Source organism: Thunnus thynnus, chromosome 16 (assembly GCF_963924715.1).
Source record: "Thunnus thynnus chromosome 16, fThuThy2.1, whole genome shotgun sequence".
Taxonomy (NCBI): Eukaryota; Metazoa; Chordata; class Actinopteri; order Scombriformes; family Scombridae; genus Thunnus; species Thunnus thynnus.
This window is the reverse complement of record NC_089532.1, coordinates 19,828,863-19,847,564: the sequence shown is the minus strand read 5'-3', so window position 1 is coordinate 19,847,564 and position 18,702 is coordinate 19,828,863. Positions and strand designations below refer to the sequence as shown.

The following is an 18,702-nucleotide window of genomic DNA, read 5'->3' as shown; positions in this document are numbered from 1 at the left end:
GCGTAGTAGTAGAATGAATGGCCAGGGAAAGCACGAGACACTTGAACCTGAAATTCAGAGCACGACACAGCTGGATGATGTGAAGCGGGGTTTTTTCTGTCACTAAAAATATTACAGATTTTGAAAAGAAAAACAAAAACTAAATTTCATCATCTTAAAAAGCACAATGGCACGAGGAGAGGGCGCGGAGCAGTACGCCGCGACTCTATTATCAGTTAAACCTATAAATACAGAGATAAAGGCAGCAAAGGTAAGTGAAAGGATTTATTTATTTGATTTTTTTTTAGCTCATTGTAAAAATGTGTGTTTCTGTGATGCGCCTGTTTATTCAGGGGAGTGATAAGCCGCCTAAATTGGAGGTAACGTTAGATGAAGCGGGTTACTTCCTTTCGATGTCTGTTCTCGAGATTTGAATTTCACCCGGCTTGTCCATCTGTTCTCAGAGCAGCTGCTTGTGAGGCTCATACACCAGGTTTAAAGAGGCCACATCTTAATTAAAGTCTCCACTTTAAGTGTACAGTATTTTCAAACATAGCAGCCTTAATGTTGACAGATGTGCTGCTGCAGTAATGAGATGTGATGTAGCTGCTTCAGACCTGCATGATTCATTTGGTTTGGGAGACGACAGCGATTGAGTGTTTTTTCGTCAGTGGGATTGGTCATATTTAAAGGCATCTCAGCCAACCTCTTGGAGTGGCTGTGCAGTGAATTTTATGTGTATCAGAGCATTATGAGGATTCAAGTTGGCAACTGTGTGTGTGTCTAATAACCAACAGATAATTACCAGCTGTTAAATTTTTACATGAAAAACGGTTCTAGTCTCTTTTTTGTTTCATAAAAGAAAAGGGACTCTACTGTATTTTATACATCTACAGCTGAAAATACATTCTCTGTCATTTCTACATCTATGATAACAGGTCACATGACATTTCAGCTTTAGATGTTATTTAGAACATGGAAAAATATAAGCTTGGCAAGACTAGTTTTCTTCATCATTACAGTCATTTTTCAGGCAAAAGTGCAAACAGTCACTGAATCCAGTTTCTCTACTGTGAGAATTTGAAGCTTTTCCCTGTCATTTTCTGTCAGTTTTAATAAACTGTATGTATTTTTGTTTTGGGCAGGGATTTGAATACATGACCTTGGGCTTTGGGATTTTTTATCACAATTTTGTGACATTTAGACAAAACACATAATCATTTAACTGAGAAAAAAGTCAGGAGGCTTATCAATAATAAAGATAATATCCTATTTCAGCCCTAATATGTCTTCTTGAAAGTTGCTTGTAAGATTTTCCTTGAATCTTGAGTCATGTAGTTGTGACCATTGAGCTTGTCTGTCCAGTGCTGTAAAATCCATTTTACCCTGTGTGGGATTTCCATTACCACAGGGTGCATTCCTTCATGTAACTTTACCCTTGTTTTATTTTTAGTTTCACATGATAATTGCCAGCATATTTCTGGATTTGTGACAAGGCAGCATTTTACTCCCACCATCGGGTGATGCTGCTTTTGTGTCTTTGGCGGATGTGAATCGGGGTCTATAAACCCCTGCGGGCTGACATCATCAGACAGGTGTTTAGCCGTAGCCACACGATGTGACAGGACTGCTGTCTATCAGTCTGTCTGCTGGCTATTGGCTACTCAGCATGAAATGTCAGACTACCTCTAACATCCTATCGCTAGAGCCAATGGCTGAGCTGGATTCTTTATGATGTGGCATGTGTGTGAACTACAGTAACCTCACCATTTCACATCACTTTCTGACTGTGGTGTATAGGCCCAGACTGCATCATTACTGGGGATTTATCTCTAATCTGACATTCTGAGCAGTGGGGTGAGGGAATTTAGCCAATCTCAGTCCCTCACAGTAACAGGTTGTTTAACACGGCATTAATCTTGCCAAGAGTTTCAGACTGAGGAATAGAAGTAAATAAACTCCAGAGTACAGAAGAGAGTGTTAGTGATCATGTAGCACACCACGGCTCACATCACTTTACCTAAATTCGTAGCGCCCCTGGGAATATGAGCATTTCATTGTTTACACAGACAGATGCACGACCTGTTTTAAAGCCAAACTAACAAGACGTCCTCCCCTCTCCTTGTCTTCCAGCAGACGCGCCATAGAAGTCGTCTGTCCGTGCTCAGCAAACTGTGCTATGCCATCGGTGGGGCTCCCTACCAGATCACAGGGAGCGCTCTCGGCTTTTTCCTCCAGATCTACCTGCTGGATGTTGCCCAGGTGATTGACAAGAGCTACACAAATGCTACACAAAGACACACGCTTTGGGACGTCATTTGTCAAAGCCAGAAAACAGGATTTTCTTGACATTTTCGACGCACTAACAAAAAAGACATTTTGTATAACCAGAAAACTACTCTTTCAAACAAAGGTTATCTGTGAATTCCACGAAGATAGTTGTAAACTTGTCCCCCTATCTTTGCATTATTCTAGTAGCTACACACACTGATAAGCTTCAAGGCGAAAGCTTGTATTTTTTTCTCAGCCAAGTATCAGTTTAACAGTCTCCGTCCTGCAGTAGCTGGTCAAGCGCATTAACCTGAACTCCTACTGCTTTGCTTTGTTACTCAATTAGCAATTAATTAGAGATTTCCACTGTACACAGCAAGAACTTAAATAAAGGCCATTCAGCCCAGGGAATGAGATCATTAAAGCGGCACTGAATGCTACTTTGTTCTTAGATAAATGACAATGTTGTATAGTTCACTGCTGTTGTACTCTAAGCAGTTACAAAGCCTCAAAATGTCCCCATAACCTACTTGGTGTTCCGGCTCTTTTGAACCATTCACTGAAGCCAGTCAGCAGTGCCATATGAGGTAGTATTTGGCATCCTCTTTATTTTGGCTTCATGTCTCACTCTTTTTTCCTTATTCTCCCTCTAGTTGGATCCTTTCTATGCTTCTATCATCCTGTTTGTGGGCCGCGCTTGGGATGCAGTCACAGACCCAACAGTGGGTTTCCTGGTGAGCCGGAGTAGATGGACCAGCATTGGCCGAATGATGCCCTGGTAGGAGTCTCACACAAGCAGCACATGCATTTTATGACAGGTTCAAAGAGGAAATTAAGCAATAATAAGAAAATACTGAAAATGAGTGGGTAGCATATTGAGTGGAGAGAGAAATGTAAGGATGACCAGCTCATGAGCCATTAGCAGTAACCTTGGCAACAAGGTTGAAGTGGCTACTCAGGAAGAATAAGTGGTGCAATGTAGTCTGTATGAAATGGTGCATTTAATATGTGCATCAGAAATCCCTATGACGCATATTATAGCCGCAGCAGTAACCTTGCTAATGCACAAACAGCAGCTGATTGTTTTCACCTCATTCTGGTTGCTGATGTGTGATGAAATCTACCAGCTTTTTAAAATTTTTAGTTATGACTCATTATTCATTTTTTGGAAGTGACTCTTAGGTTTAGCCATGTGTGCTGGAAGGCACATTTTAAAGGTGCCCTCTGGAGTTTTCTTGTAAGCAAATTGTAAGTAAATTTACAATGAGTCTTACTCACCAAAACTCATTATGTGTATCCTTGAGGCCTCAGGGTATCTGCAGGTCTTGAAAAGTCTTAAAAATCACTGAATTCAATTTCCTCAAAAAAGGAAAAGGTATTTAAAAGTCTTATATTTAATTTACAGAAGTCTAAATACTTTATCTTGTAATGTTAGTTATTTAAAAAATTGTATTCAATTGCAGGCTGTCTGGTTACATTATACACCTATAAACTAAAAGTGGAATAGTTGTCGATTTCAGCGAAAACTTAAGGGAATTAATCATTTTTCATTGGTTGATCCATTCATTCATTTTCTGCTATTTGTCTGGGTACAGATGACATTAATTAAATGAATTATATCATTATAATTATTGTTATATGCGTGTGGGAACTAGTAAAACAATGTGAAATAATAATAATAATATATCTTGGCCATATCGTCCCTACCATCATGATACCATCATACTTACATACTTTGGACAGTATGATTGTGATACAAATATTAAAAATAACTTGTGATATTAATAAGGTCTTTAAAAGTTTTATATTTAAGTTGGTGAGCCTTGCAGAAACCATGAGTGTATTTATTGGTGCATTGCTGTGTTTCTTGGCGTGTTACCTGTACCTGTAGATGAGTGGAATAGTGTGAAACCATAGTGTCCTGTGTGGTTGTGCACATGTTTGTGCATCCGCCAGCGCGTGTGTAATACAAACAAAATGAGGACACATTCATAAAAACATTGCTCCGTAGCACTACTAGTCTCTACAGGGTACCTTCAGTTGCCTGTATGTGTGTATATTGATTGGCATAATGGATAAAATCTGCTATTATAGTACGTCACAATTATATCCAAAGTAGTTAATTTTGTGGAAATAGTTTATAGTTCAAATAACTGGAAGGCAATGTCTGTTTTTGGCTAATCTGGTGAATGATAATGATAAATAAATCATTATCAATTAATCGTTCAGTCTATTAAATGTCAGATAATAGTGAAAAATGTTTGTTATAATTTTCATATGTTCATATGTCTTGTTTTGTCTGACCAACAGTCCAAAACCCAAAAATATTACATTTACAATTATATAAAACAGAGAAAAACTGCAAAGCCTCACAATTAAAAAAAAAAACAGGAACCAGCAAATGTTTGGCATTTTTGCTTAAAGAAAGACTAATTGATTATCAAAATAGTTGCCAATTAATTTTCTGTTGATCGACTAATCGACTAATTGTCACAGCTCCCAATAAATCCAAATATTAAGTCGTCAATGTTCTGCTCATTGATTTGATCTTACTACAAAGATCTAATAAAGATGTTTAACATAACGTAACTTGGCATAAACAGTATAGCACAATCTTTCTGCTAACAAATTCCTATTGTCTCACAGGATGGAGTATATTGTCAATCTTACATAGTAGAAACTAGAAAGTAGAAATGTGGCTGTGCACATTAAGCTGCATGTTGTGGGGGGAGGGGAGATTTTACCGGCTTCTGCTGTGATTGGTCCAACCCACAACACACCATCAGCTCCAAACCAATAGGAGGGGTGTGTCAAGTGTAGATGTCTGTGTGTGTGTGTGTGTGTACGCGTTTGATGTCCTAAACTGTTTGGGGGGGGGGTTTAGCAAAAGCAGATAGAGGTTACCTTGGGTCAAGAGCATTGATGTGGCACATGGTTGAAATAATGGAAGTCATTCTTAAAAAGGCAACATGTACATGATCCTCTGTGGCCTGTTTAGCTTTAGAAATGGAAGTGAGTCAACCAGCTGCCAGAACAACTGAGGTCATTAGACAGACGTCTATTCATGCTGAAAACATTTCACATGAAGATATTACTGCTGGACACCAGAACATTTTGCTTTTTTTTTTTTTTTTTTGGAAATGTATTTTTATTTGACAAAGAAACAGCAGTTCTTTTGTGAATGCACTCTGTTAATTTCTTATTGAGACATTTATAACATTATGTACATATACAAAATGTTAGTCAATGTTATTTCCTGTGTGTTACTGACCTCCAAATGTGACACATACAGAGTCTGTAATCGGTGTTCAATTAGACATGTCAGTGTGCGAAACTGTCAGTCAAAATACTCCCTGGCTTCTACTTCAAGATAAATTAGTTTCCATTAACCTAATTCAGTCAGACATTAGAAGGAACCAAGAGGGGCTTTCTTATTTCCTCTGTGTGTGTGTGTGTGTGTCACACAAGAAGGTGTGTTAGGTGGTTTCATATGACCAGGCGTGAGTGAGGAAGTGTTACATTTAATAAAGAAACATCTCTCTGTGTTTGGTGGTATGGCCCCCAGTGAGAATCGTCATTTATCTCTACTGCATAACAACTCAAAAACAAAGTAAAGGCAAAAATATTGGTTTAGATGTTATGTTTTCATTTCACAGCGCTGCAGAGGATGAGTTTAAAAAGTGTAGCTCTTTAACTTACGAGCTGCAACTAGTATGTTCTCAATATATCGTTTCATCCATAAAACATCAGAAAACAGTTTTAAAAAGTCACACATTTCCACAGTTACATTAACCCTAGATGGCATCTTCAAATTGTGTATTTTATTCGACCAACAGTCCAAAACCCAAAGATATTCAGTTTACTCTCACTCAGAAAGAAAAATGGCAAATCCTCAAGTTTGAGAAGCTGGAGTCAGAGAATGTGTGTAGCTTTTTTTGCGTGAAAAATTACTTAAATGATTAATTAATCACCAAATAGTTGCTGATAAATTTTCTGTTGCCTACTTGATTAATCTAGAAGTTGTTTCAGCTCTAGCATTTGTCGGGGTGTTTGCTATTGATGCAACTGCAAGCAAGAGACACGGTTTCCTGTTGGCACGGAAATATTTTTCAATTTTTCTCCTCACTGCTCTGCATCCATGCCCGAGTCCTAACGATAACATTTCAATTTTCTCATCTGCATTGTGGATTTTTAGCTGTACTGTTTGGGTGAAGTCCTGTGTATTGTCAGTTTCTCCACTGAGGTCTGGCATTGAGGTCAGCTGGAGGGCATACAAAGCAGAGGAAAAAGGCTTTTGAGACTCAGCCACAGAGCGGCTGTGACAGTGAGTGGGGTGAGAGCGAGGTGGGCCAGAGTGGCCCCACCAGCCCACCCTCATCTCCTTATGCAGCCCTTTCTCCACACACGAGCTCTAACAAGGCAGGATTAAGTGGATTATTCACAAAGCGGCAGGGATAGAGTGGAAAAAGAAGTGACTGTAAGGAAAGAAAAATGTAAAGGGGGGTCAGAGGGGTAAAGCTACAGTAGCAGTTGGCAGAATTCAGTAAACACACTCTTTAGTGGCGTGAAACAGCAGGCACACTTTTTGTTAACAGCACAGAATGCAATGCTTATAGTGACTCAAATTAGAAAAAACACACTTTTTGTTTGAGAACACTGCAAGTTGTAACATGTTTTCATCAGTCTGTGTCCTAAATAATCCTCCACTCCTTTATTTCCAGGATCCTCCTCTCTACTCCCTTTGCTGTGTTGACTTACTTCATGATCTGGTACGTGCCTCCGTTTGAGGATGGGAAGGTCATCTGGTACCTGATCTTTTACTGCCTCTTCCAGTCAATGCAGACGGTTAGTACCTCATGTTGACCATTCCCCAGCACTTTGCTCCCCTTGGTCCCATTGTGTACGCTAACTGTGTGTTTGTGCACCTTTTTCAGTGCTTCCATGTGCCCTACTCAGCCCTCACCATGTTCATCAGCAGCGAGCAGAAAGAGAGAGATTCTGCCACCGCTTACCGTATGCCAGTTCTCCTATGTGATCAAATAGTTATACATGGCTTATGTTGTTCACGCGTTGACGCTCTGTTCCTCTGTTGCTCTCAGGTATGATGGTGGAGGTGCTCGGTTCGGTTTTGGGCACTGCCATCCAGGGACAGATAGTAGGTAGAACCCAAGATTGCCCCACTGAGCTTGATGCCCCAGACAGCAGAAACTCCTCAATCAACACATCCAGAGTTTCACTGGATGAGACGGTGAGACTTTTTTTAGTCATTGTGTCAGATAAATTATGATATTGGTAACTGTTTGATGCAGCGCGTACATGAGTGTTAGTCCAAGCTAATGTTGTCTCCTCTGTCCTCAGAAACAAGCTTACCTGATTGCTTCAGGGGTGATATGCATCATCTACATCCTCTGTGCCGCAATCTTGTTTTTGGGCGTCAAGGAGAAAAAAGGTATGAATCCATTAGAGAAGTTGTTATTTACCAAACACCACTGTGGAATATTTATAATATTCAGTGGAGACACATGAATCTGATGACTTTAAGTCTGACTTAATTTTAAAAAAACTTGTAACTTGTGACTTGCACTTTAACACCAGTGACTTGTGACTTCAATCAGACTTTAGCTTCAGCCTTTGACCTTGGAATGACTTCACATCATCCCCAAGCCCAAACATGGAATATTATGCTATAAAAAGATATCCATACCAGTCAAGTCTTTATTTTCCTGACAGCTGATGAACGTCAGATAATCACATTTGCACGTAATGATTCTGCGGTGGTCAACAAAAAACAAACAGAAATATGCAAAACACTGAGCTCAGAAATGACAAATGATTGTAGTTTATTTGGAGTTTATTTGAAAGTAATGATTAAAGATAAAAATTTAAATGGCAATAAACTTCAGTGAAGAGTGCTTGATCAATTGTGTAGGACTCAAAACACAAAATTTAGGACTTGGTCTTGACCTGGGACAATGATTTTGTACCTCCTCTGATTTGAAGTTTGTATCAGTCTGTTATCTGTCGTCCTTACACTTGGCCTCCATCACTCCAATTGTTTGCAAAATATCATCATCATCATGTCTCTGCAAGATAGAAATGAGACAAAATCTGACTCCAACTCCTTAAGGGCAGCCAATAAGGACTTCAGTTAGATTAATCTATTATCATTAAACAAGCAGACAAAGGGGGCTCTACTGTGTTCATGAGTAATGTTGACTATGTAAATGAATGTCTAAGACAACTTTCTGATGAGATGTTTTACAATGAACTTTACAGGGGACCCAAAACAGTCTTTTAAGAACATTTCTCATGAAGCACTTGAGAATCTGTTACAGAATGGTGAAATTTCTAGAAAAGAATATGACTTTCTAAAAGTTGAACACATGTCATTCCGACTTTTTATGCATTACCAAAAATACATAGAAGTCTTGAACATCCTCCAGGCCAACTCATTTTTACCAGTATTGGCTCTCTTAACTCTAGTTTGTCTACCTTTGTAGATTACTTTATCAGACCATTAGCTGAGAACCTTCCTTCCTTTACAAAGCACAAATAGTAAATATTATAGAATCCATCCACCCCCTCTTAGACAAGGAGGAACTTTATTTAGTGTCCTTTAATGTGATGCTATGTATACATCCATACCACAAGATGGAGGTATTGAGGCCCTGCAATACTTACTTTCTTACCCTCATTTTCTATCTTGTATGTTTGAAGAGAAGTTTATTTACTCCTCATGGCTTCAAGAAAAATATAATCTTATGGAAGAGGTACTTGGATGATGTGTTTTGTCTAGTTTAAGGTTCCAACACCCAGCTAGAGTCATTTTTTACATACCTCAACTCATGTTCTGAATTTTTGTCATTTACTATGGATATGACTACAAACGCATCCGTTTTCTAGATTTATGAATCATTAGAGAGAAAACAGCTAGAATACCTTACTATGGGCAGACTCTGATCATCCCTTACCGTTAAAAAATAGTCTCCCTTTTAGCAGATTAAAATGAACTTGCCAGAAAACTGATGATTTTGACAGGAACATGAATGAAATGAAAAACAACTTTCAACGAAGAGGATACAAGAAATCTGTCCTAAATGACGCTGCTGCTAAAATAAAGACAGACCTATGTCTGATCTATTAAAAAATTAACCTACAGTGAAATCAAATGACCATATAATGTTTACAACAGAGTATTCTAAGGGTGCAGAACAGATAATGGGAATAATAGCAAAACATTGTTATATATATGATTCTGATTGTTAACTCAATGGTGTATTCAAAGAATGACCTCTCATGGTATATAAAACAGGTAAAAACACACTCATATTTACCTCCTACTCAATCAATACCTACCCAAGATACTTTAACACCTATCCCTGAGGGCAACTGCCGCTGGAAGTAACCAAAGTATTGTAATGTAGAATTTAAATCTCTATATGTGTTATGAGAAGTAATGGTTCTTGTCACTTTGTTTAAAGTAATTTGATTGGCTGTAGTTCCTGTCATTGTTTGTTAAGAGTTTTGCTTCGCTGAAAGGCCTCTTGATTTTTTTTCTCACCCTGGTGGAACATGATTGTCTAATCACCATCAGATTTGTTACTATGGTGTGGCCTACATAACATACCATACCACTGATCTTGAAGAAGGCCTGAGGGCTGAAACATCATTTAAATAACAGAGAGATGCATATGGAGCCAGAGTGTGCAACACTTTTTTCCTACTTACCAATGACACAAATACCTGAACATTAATGGCTCCGTTTTGTGTATTAGATTCCTTACAGCAGAGATTTTCAGCTGTCTTAACTGTGTTTTCTTCTCCATGTCTGATTCTAGACACCGGCCAAAAAAAAACAGAGCCCCTCACCTTCCGTCAGGGCCTGTGGGTGGTGATGAGTCACGGACCGTATGTCAAACTGGTCATTGGCTTCCTCTTCACCTCTCTTGCCTTCATGGTAATACTGCATTTCATTATCTGCCTCATATTTGATGTTGAAGTTGTCATAATTAAAAGTAACTTTCTTCATTTGTCTTTTACAGCTACTGGAGGGAAACTTTGCCCTTTTCATCACATATGCCCTCGGCCATCGGAAAGACTATCAGAATATTCTCTTGGTAATCATGGTGAGTGTTTCTATTTTCCTCTGCTTGTAAAATCCATAATCAGCATGAGATTTGGAGGACATCTGTACAATCTGCGACCAATACTCAGAGGCCTTTCCTGACAAGAGGACAGGCATGGCACTGGGGCTGAAAGGGCAGATTTTCAGGGTGAGAGGAGATGTTGTTTGGGCCCCTGGGAACCTATCTCCCAGTCACACACTCACTCCGTGTTAGCAGCAGATCAAGGGAGAGACAGGCACACAGTGGAGCTTTTGTTGCCCTGGCAATCCTTCACTGCCACCATGGGAACTGCCACCATTGCTTGCACACTCCTTTCCATCCTCCTCCCGCTGTTTTCTGCTCTGTTGCCTTTCCCTCTGATTAGGAGTGGAAACATTTTTGGGCACCGTGTATCATATTTTGGAGAGGTGGGAGTGTAGGGGGAGAAAGGAATTATTTTCCACTGTATTTGCTCACAGTTGATTCTCATGTCCTTTCTCAGGCTGCTGAGGTTTCAGTGGCAAGCTTGTTCTTGTGTGGTCATTTGGCCAAGAGGTCAAAGGTTGTCTCTCCCCTGCAGGGTTAAGTCAAGACCCCACATGGCATATTGTGCCCTTTTCCCTTGAACTCCTCCTCCAGACTTCACTTTTTCTCCTCTTCTGGTTCCCACATTTTCCACAATCTTTAATGAGGCTTAGTCAGAACTGCTTTCAGTGTAAAATATGTTTCTTCATTATTTTTAGTTTTTTGCTTGTTTTTTTTGTGATTTAATTGAAATATTACCAAGAACATACATACATGGGAACAAAGAAAGCAGGCTCCTTAAAATAAAGTTTACAGAATTGAACATCTCTATCCTCTACTGTTTTAAAACACAGCAACACAAAGGATTTATTAATAATATATGAATAGCTATACAATAGAATATACCTATAATAATAGAATAGAATAATCTATATTGCTACAAACACACTAAACAGTCACATCTGAACATGGACAACCACATAGCAATATTTTCATTTTGAAAATAAAAAGCTAATCCGGCTATTGAGTCATTCCAGATGAATCAGATGTTTTAATTGTAATAATCAATCCTCAATTAACTGTGCACATCCCTTGTTCTTTTACTCTTCTGAACGCTTACATAAGGACATCTAATGGAATAACAATACTGATAATTCTTTGTCACTATTTTTCAGGTGTCTGGCACTCTAACCATCCCGTTTTGGCAGTGGTTCCTGACACGGTTTGGGAAGAAGACAGCGGTTTACTTCGGCATGACGGTTAGTAGAGGATGCTATTGATGTGTGACACCTGAATTGATGTTTTCAAATTGTTTGTTTTGTCCAACCAACGGTCTGAAACCCAAAGATATTCGATTTACATCAAGAGAAAATAAGAAAATCCTCATATTGAGAAGCTGGGACCAGAGAATGTTTGCCCCTTTTTTGCCTTGAAAAATGACTGAACAATTAATTGTTGCTGAATAATTTTCTGTCAATGTGTTCTTATTGAATGATCCTTCTGTCTCTCCATAGTGGGCAGTACCCTTCATGATCCTGATCATCTCCATTAAGAGCAATCTGGTCATTTCATACTTGGTCTCGGTGGCAGCAGGTGTGAGCGTGGCAGCAGCTTTCCTCCTGCCATGGTGAGCATGAGTTTGTCCTTCCCTGGATCCACACGTAGATGTATCACTGGGGGAGTTTTGTTGATTGCATCTAATTTTTTCCTTCCAAATGTTGTGTTTTATGCTCACAGGTCAATGCTTCCTGATGTCGTGGATGACTTTAAGATCAAGAACCCAGACATTCATGGTCATGAAGCCCTCTTCTACTCCTTCTATGTCTTCTTCATCAAGTTTGCCTCTGGAGTATCCTTGGGTATCTCGACCCTCAGTTTAGAGTAAGTTAATCTTTTTTTTTTTTTTACTACCCATATTGTGTACTTTTTTTGTTTTCACCCTCACTGTCATCCTTAAAATTTTGTTAATACTGAGTCTGCTGTGATCTTAGAGCAGAAGACAGGAATTTTAAGACTATTTTGCTCCAACAGTATATGAGATTAGCTCAACATTCATTCATCAGCCCACTGGTCATGTGTTTAACAATCACATAATCCTTCCACTAACAATCTTGCCAAACTGTATTCACATCAGCTCAACGTCTCTCCCTTTATCTGCATTTTTTTGAAGATTTGCAGGCTATGTGACCGGGGACTGCTCACAACCCGCGGCAGTCAGCTCAACCCTAAAGGTGCTGGTCTCTCCAGTGCCGGTGGTTCTTATCGCCGTTGGGCTGTTAATAATCAAGACCTACCCTATCGATGAGGAAAGGAGGCAGTACAACCAAAAAATACTGCAACGAATGCTGTAAGTGAGAGTGAAATGCACACACAAGCACCAAACAACAACATGGAAGTTTAAACTTGATCCAGGATGACATCTACTGTGTCTACTGTGCAGCAGGACTCTTGCATGACCACAGTAAACAAACCAATGCTTCACAGTAAGATGCTAAATTGAGTTTTGTTCTGTTTACCTGAGCTAAATTCAAATGAAACCCTGAAAAAAAAAAAACGTTTTGCCCCAGTATTGGCATATATTATGCACCCCAACAATTCAATAGCCTAATGTGCAAAAACACATTTCTCTACAGTGCAGCAGTACAGCGGAATAATCTGCCCACGAATCTGAAAGTGTTTCACAGGACTCATTTAAAGTGGCCTCAAAGTACCATGTAGCATATTCAATTTTAATTCTAACTTTTTATGACCAAGAAAACATGAGCATGTTGCCATAGCTACCCCGCTGCCAGCTGTTTACATGTTGATTGTATTGTCTTTGTTTGCTGTCCTGTTGTTTTTGCTTTTATCTCATGGTGTGTTATGTGTTATACCAGAGGATGATGGAAATAAGCCTTTGTGTTTTCATCCTCAAATCATCAAATTCATTCATTCATTCAGTTTGAACAAGCCGAGTCCTTTGGTTGTGACTACTGGCTGTTTTCTATCCAACAGGGACTCTGAAGCAGATTCTGAGTCTGAAACTTCAGCACTTGGGAGCAGCGTGTAGAAGCGGTAGCATCACTGTTTTATACGTTTGCACAGGCTGTGAAGAGGGACAAGACCACCAGCTATCTGAACCAACAGAGGGACCACAGACCACATTGCCGCCTTGCTGAGCCCACACGTTAGCCTTGGATCACACAGGTGTATTTCGCCCTCTACTGGCCAGGAAGTGTCATGTGTGGGGCTCAAGTATTTTCTGTTGTCCTCTCTAGCCATGTCCCAATTGAACTGTATTTCCTAAGTATGCACAATATATAAATCTTCACAGTTTATTATTGGGTCAGTTAGTGTAGAGCCAAAGTCCTGGGCTAGCTTCTGTTCTTCTTGATTTCAGTTCGTCATGTATTTTTAATTTCCCAACAGAGGTTTTCTTCTTTCATTGTTCACTCTAAAAAGCTGAAACACACTACTGGGACCTGTCCATATTTTAACCTAATGGGTATCTACTACTGAACTGGACAGTAAAATCTTACCACCTCAACAATCTAACAAAGAAGAACATGTTTTTTGTTTGCATTTTCAACAGCCACAACTCTTGTAAAGACCCATGAAAAAGACTTGTGGGAGCAGTAGTCGAGGTGGAAACTCAACAAAGAAAGCAGACTGTTTTCCAAAGATTTGTTACTTTTTTTGTAAGCAGTCCTTTTCTTGTGTGCATTGTGTTGTGGGACAATGGTGTATCAATGACTTGGTTACACTACAAACTCAAAACCAGGTTAGAACAGGTTGCAATTGGGACACAGCTTTTGATTTGTGTTATTGTCTGTAAAGTGTTTATTTGCTGGTTTACAAGATCAGGCCTTCACTTGTGCCGACTTCAGTGTGATGTTACCTTTGATGTTTACCATGTCCAGTTCAGCTGGGATTGACTTTCCATTCAGACAGTGCTGTGAAGGAGATATACTCTATCAGCCCTTATATATAACGGGCATACCAGCACTGTTCACTAATCGGAGTTGTATGGAGCTGTGCTACAATGTCTACATTTCTTAGGTGTTGTTGTTTTCCTATAGATCACATTATGAAGACAAACAACTTTAAGTGTACTTGAATTTTCTGAAGGGGAAAAGGCACTTCATGGCATGATGTAGCCTACTGAATGTAGGTTATCTGAATTACTGCCTTACAAACACAGCTTATGTAATTATGTGCAATGAGATTTTCTGTTAAATTTGTTTGGTTTATCTTATTTTATTCTTTTTGCTACTGCGAAGGTTTTCCCATCACACCTTTTTGTGCTTTAACATTTCAGCCAGTCTCCATCAGGTTTAATATACACTTCTGAATGTGCTTCACAGTGAAGTCAACTCCGTTATGAAGTCATTTCACCTAGCATGTTCTCACTTCCCAAGGGAGGAAAAAACGCTTTATTTAACTATTTATTTAAACAAACTATCTAAGGGATTCTAGTTTTCTTATGAAAGCACATGTGTATAATAATTTATTAACAGTTCAGAATGGTATACGGTTATTGGTGGCTGCAACCGAGTGATTCTCAAGTCCTGTGAAAAACATTTTGATCATCAGAATGATGGATTTTATACACCACAACGTGCTGTAATGTGATAAATGAGCTGCATTTACAGTATTATGCAGGAGACATTAGTCCTCACTTTAGATGACATGATATAATCTCAAATGATTTTAAATCCTTACTGGTTATTAAGATTTCAAAAATGACCTATAAATCTTACTACCAGTACATTCCTGCATAGTTTTCATTTTTAGGGCTTTGAAATTGCACTAAGTAAACTGAATGAAGCACACTGATGAAGCACACACACTCCTTGGTATTTATATGCTGCTGTATGTATAAATTGTAAATACTGTTTTCTATGTTTGACCATGATGAGCAATATATGAATCAGTGAAGAGATGATGTGCTGTAAATTTGTAATTTAAGTCTATGAATAAAGTTTGTCAAAACAGTAAAAATCTGTTTTATTTTGCTTTGTAAGACAGCAAAAGGTCAATACTGTAGGTAAAAACCAAAAACTCCACCTTACTACTTGTGTGTTTATTTTTCAGATATATTTAGCTGCATTAAATTCATGTAAGTTGGTATAAAGGTCAGCTTTCTGTTCCATAATGAACCATATTACTATGAAAGATAATTTATCTATCATTCAACCTCATTTTCTTCATTTATTTAATTAATTTAAATATGAAAATGTCTGAAATAATTTCCTTTATATCAAGATATTATGACATGAATCAAGAAAATGTTTACACAAAGACATCTGTAGCCAAGGAAAACTACCAATGGTATATTTTATAGGCTGAAATCAACTGAAACGACGCTTAACTTCGCTCGTTTGACAGCAGGCTGCCAATTTATCATCGCCACTAATTACCTCCAGCTGTGACTGAGCGGTGGTTTTACGCGCAGATTGATAAGGAAAGATAGAAGGACAGCAGCAGTCTGTTGCGATGAAAACAAAGTGGCATCTCTATATTTCGTGGAGTGTTTTATCACTTGCCCTCCTTAGCTGCGCAGCGGACATTTATGAATCTACATCTGCTCTTAGAAAGAAAAAGATCATCAAACTTGGCACTCCGAAATCCAAACCTGACGCAATCAAACTGTCAACAACAGGCGAGAGAAAGTCCAGCCAGAGGTTATCTAGCAGCACCTCTCCATTGTCTCAACTCAGCTTCCAAACGTCACCTGTAACGCCTCGATCCGTGCGTTCAGGAAAGCTTGATGCAAAGATCCAGTCGGACTTTACTTCCCTTCCAGACGTTTCTGTGACCTGCTCCACATCTGACTTTGTCGTGCGGGTCAAACCAGCTTTCTACGGGCTGGGCGCAGATGCTGCGGAGTTGAAATTAGGCAGCACCTGCAAAAGCAACGGAGTTCTCAGACCATACGGCGACCTGCTCTTCACATATCCTCTGACAGCGTGCGATTCCCAGCGTGAGGTATCGTGTCCATGAGTGTTATTTGTTCCCAGAGTATACCTGCTTCTTCCATTTTTAAATCTCAATTTCTCACCCCTCTTGACAGCTGACCCACGGTTATCTGGTCTACAAACTCTTGCTCCATTATGAGCCTTCGCCAAAACGATTCCCAAGCAGAGCGCATCGAGTTGATGTCGGGATTGAATGCCGTTATCAAAGGTTGGGTTTGTTTATTAGCCATGTTCAACATCTTGTGTGCTTTAAGGCTTGGCCCACTACTTAAAACCTCCACCTTGCTCAGGAACCATCATGTGTACCAACTGGCTGTGCAGCCTACCTGGCAAACTGCTGTTGTGCGTAAAAGGCTGAAAGGACGTCCCAATGACTTCCAGATTGAATTGATGAATGGTATGCGTAAAGAGACGTGGATTGTGGAGTTTTAAAGCTATTGCATTATTTATAGCATATTCAGCATATTAATTTTTTGTCAAATGTCAATCAAGTGGCTCCATATGATGTTCCTATTTAATGAACTCTTAGATTCATGGAGCAGACCAGTCAAGTCTCAGGTGTACCAGCTTGGGCAGACAGTTAACTTCCAAGTGTCTGCTCCTCAACTTCCCACTGGTGGAAAACTGTACATCAGTAGCTGCTATGCCGCACCATCCAGTGGCTCTAAATCATCCCTCAAGTACACAATCATTGACAATTTTGGGTATGTATTGTGGACAAATTTATTGGTTTTGCCCTTGATGTTCTGACTTGCAATCAGCTGAGATCAGTGTGATCTTGTTGCCATCCATAGCTGTATGCTGGACAGCAAGAGGGACCCGGGGGCCTCTCAGTTCATCTCTCGCACAGACAAAACTGTGAGATTCTCCATGAAGGCCTTCCAGTTCATCTCTGACCCTGACACTGAGGTGAGTGTCGAGTAGCTATAGGATTCTCTGAATTCACACAATTTCAACTGTGGCTTAATCATGTCTCCATTTTTAGGTTGACCTTCACTGCAAATTATTTGCAACATCAGGGAAGGTGGGTCCTGCACAAAAGTCATGCACCTATAGAGGGAACAGGTGAGTCTTGACACTAAATTTACATACCAGGACTATAAGCAGAATATGACCAGACTGAGCATATTTCTACATCTGTCATGATACTAGGTGGGAGGCCCTAGCTGGTGACAACTCTATATGCGAATGCTGTGACTCACAATGCGTGACCTCTAAGCCCCGGAGAGCCATGATGGAAGGTCTATGAATTTCTTTTTTAGCATTTATTACATTTTTATTTATGTACCCATTCCTACTCAGATTGGAGGTTTAGTGGTTTTAACTTAAGACTACAAGTGTCATATTTTTAGTAGCCAAAAAACGAGTTGCATCAATGCAAAGTGATTCAAAATCTTCTTATCACTAAAAATTACATCTGACATTAATTTTTCCAAGGCTCTGCCAGCAGTGGGTCATTGTTGGTCTCTGATCAGCCACACACAGCAGAAGATGGCTTTTTCCCAGTCAGTCCCTCCTTGGTCAGCATGAGAAGAGAGGGCAAGACCACAAGTCATGAGAACCTGTGGGAAAATGCAGATGTACTCGCGTATGACGACGGTGAAGAAGAACAAGGCTACATGGAGGAAGAAGAGGAGCTTAAAGATGAAGAAGAAAGCAGAGGAAGGCTTATCCTTGGAATGATGACAGAACCTGAACTAGAGAAATCTGTTTTCAGGGAGAGAGTCTTAGTGGAGGAAAGGAAAAAGTCTGAAGAGAAGGATTCAAGGGTGTTCAGAGAGGATGGGTCAGGGTATGAAGTAGAAGAGGATTTTTTAGAGAGTGGAGAGGAGGAAAGATTTGAGGGAGAGGAAGATAAGCAATTGGTCCACCTGAGTCATCAGAAGGAAGATGTAGTGTTGCATAATTGGGCACAGTTGGAGCAAATGTTACGATCACATGTCGGCTTACAGAGAGAGGTACAGCCACTGAACTCTGAAGGTGAGGGAGAACGCAAGAAGTACACAGGTAGAAGTGAAGAGGTTGAGAACACGAGAGCCTCTGAGGTAGAGAAGACGAACGATGATGATCTGGCAGATGTTGTGGATGATGGGCAGCTGACCTGGTATTTCACATGGAGATAGTATTAGTTTAATGAATCAATACTGTTCTAACTCTTCATAACAGAAGGCTTTTGTGACTTATTTCAATAAAAAGAAACATGAAAATGCAGTCAATGGACTTTGTCATAACTTGAGAGCAAACTAAGTCTTTTCTAAATGTTTAATTGTATGAATTTTTCAAAGATTGCTAATAGTAGCTGACAATGATCAACTAGGCCAGATAAAAATTATTCCTGAGAATAACAATGTCAAAAACAGAAATAT

The 18,702-nt window shown here is 39.5% G+C and overlaps 2 protein-coding genes across 3 annotated transcripts; both read left to right on the top strand.

The window, feature by feature from the left end:
• LOC137199891 (sodium-dependent lysophosphatidylcholine symporter 1-B-like) lies at positions 1-15,359 on the top strand. Of its 2 annotated transcripts, none has more exons than XM_067614496.1 (14): positions 1-250; positions 2,116-2,241; positions 2,904-3,028; positions 6,972-7,095; positions 7,185-7,263; positions 7,350-7,498; positions 7,609-7,699; positions 10,089-10,207; positions 10,293-10,376; positions 11,555-11,638; positions 11,894-12,006; positions 12,117-12,260; positions 12,550-12,726; positions 13,374-15,359. In XM_067614496.1, the coding sequence occupies exons 1-14, from the start codon at positions 167-169 to the stop codon at positions 13,426-13,428; spliced, it is 1,554 nt and encodes a 517-aa protein (XP_067470597.1). In that variant the 5' UTR covers positions 1-166; the 3' UTR covers positions 13,429-15,359. The 2 variants fall into 2 exon arrangements, with proteins under 2 accessions (XP_067470597.1, XP_067470596.1); XM_067614495.1 differs by having other exon boundaries at positions 2,113-2,241.
• Positions 15,360-15,779: 420 nt separating this feature from the next.
• On the top strand, positions 15,780-18,547 carry si:ch211-67f13.7 (uncharacterized protein LOC565426 homolog). Its single transcript, XM_067614988.1, has 8 exons — positions 15,780-16,346; positions 16,432-16,544; positions 16,627-16,733; positions 16,866-17,040; positions 17,131-17,245; positions 17,322-17,401; positions 17,489-17,577; positions 17,774-18,547. Exons 1-8 carry the CDS (start codon positions 15,855-15,857, stop codon positions 18,457-18,459), a joined length of 1,857 nt encoding a protein of 618 aa, XP_067471089.1. The 5' UTR covers positions 15,780-15,854; the 3' UTR covers positions 18,460-18,547.
• The last annotated feature ends 155 nt before the right edge of the window (positions 18,548-18,702 follow it).

Excerpts from the sequence above, each read along its gene's own strand:
- si:ch211-67f13.7 (XM_067614988.1), top strand. The coding sequence starts at position 15,855 with ATGAAAACAAAGTGGCATCTCTATATTTCGTGGAGTGTTTTATCACTT. Across the intron at positions 16,734-16,865 it reads CCAGATTGAATTGATGAATG|ATTCATGGAGCAGACCAGTC; the intron begins GTATGCGTAAAG and ends ATGAACTCTTAG. Across the intron at positions 17,402-17,488 it reads TGCACCTATAGAGGGAACAG|GTGGGAGGCCCTAGCTGGTG; the intron begins GTGAGTCTTGAC and ends TCATGATACTAG.
- LOC137199891 (XM_067614495.1), top strand. The coding sequence starts at position 167 with ATGGCACGAGGAGAGGGCGCGGAGCAGTACGCCGCGACTCTATTATCA. Across the intron at positions 7,096-7,184 it reads TCTTCCAGTCAATGCAGACG|TGCTTCCATGTGCCCTACTC; the intron begins GTTAGTACCTCA and ends CACCTTTTTCAG. Across the intron at positions 7,264-7,349 it reads AGATTCTGCCACCGCTTACC|GTATGATGGTGGAGGTGCTC; the intron begins GTATGCCAGTTC and ends TGTTGCTCTCAG.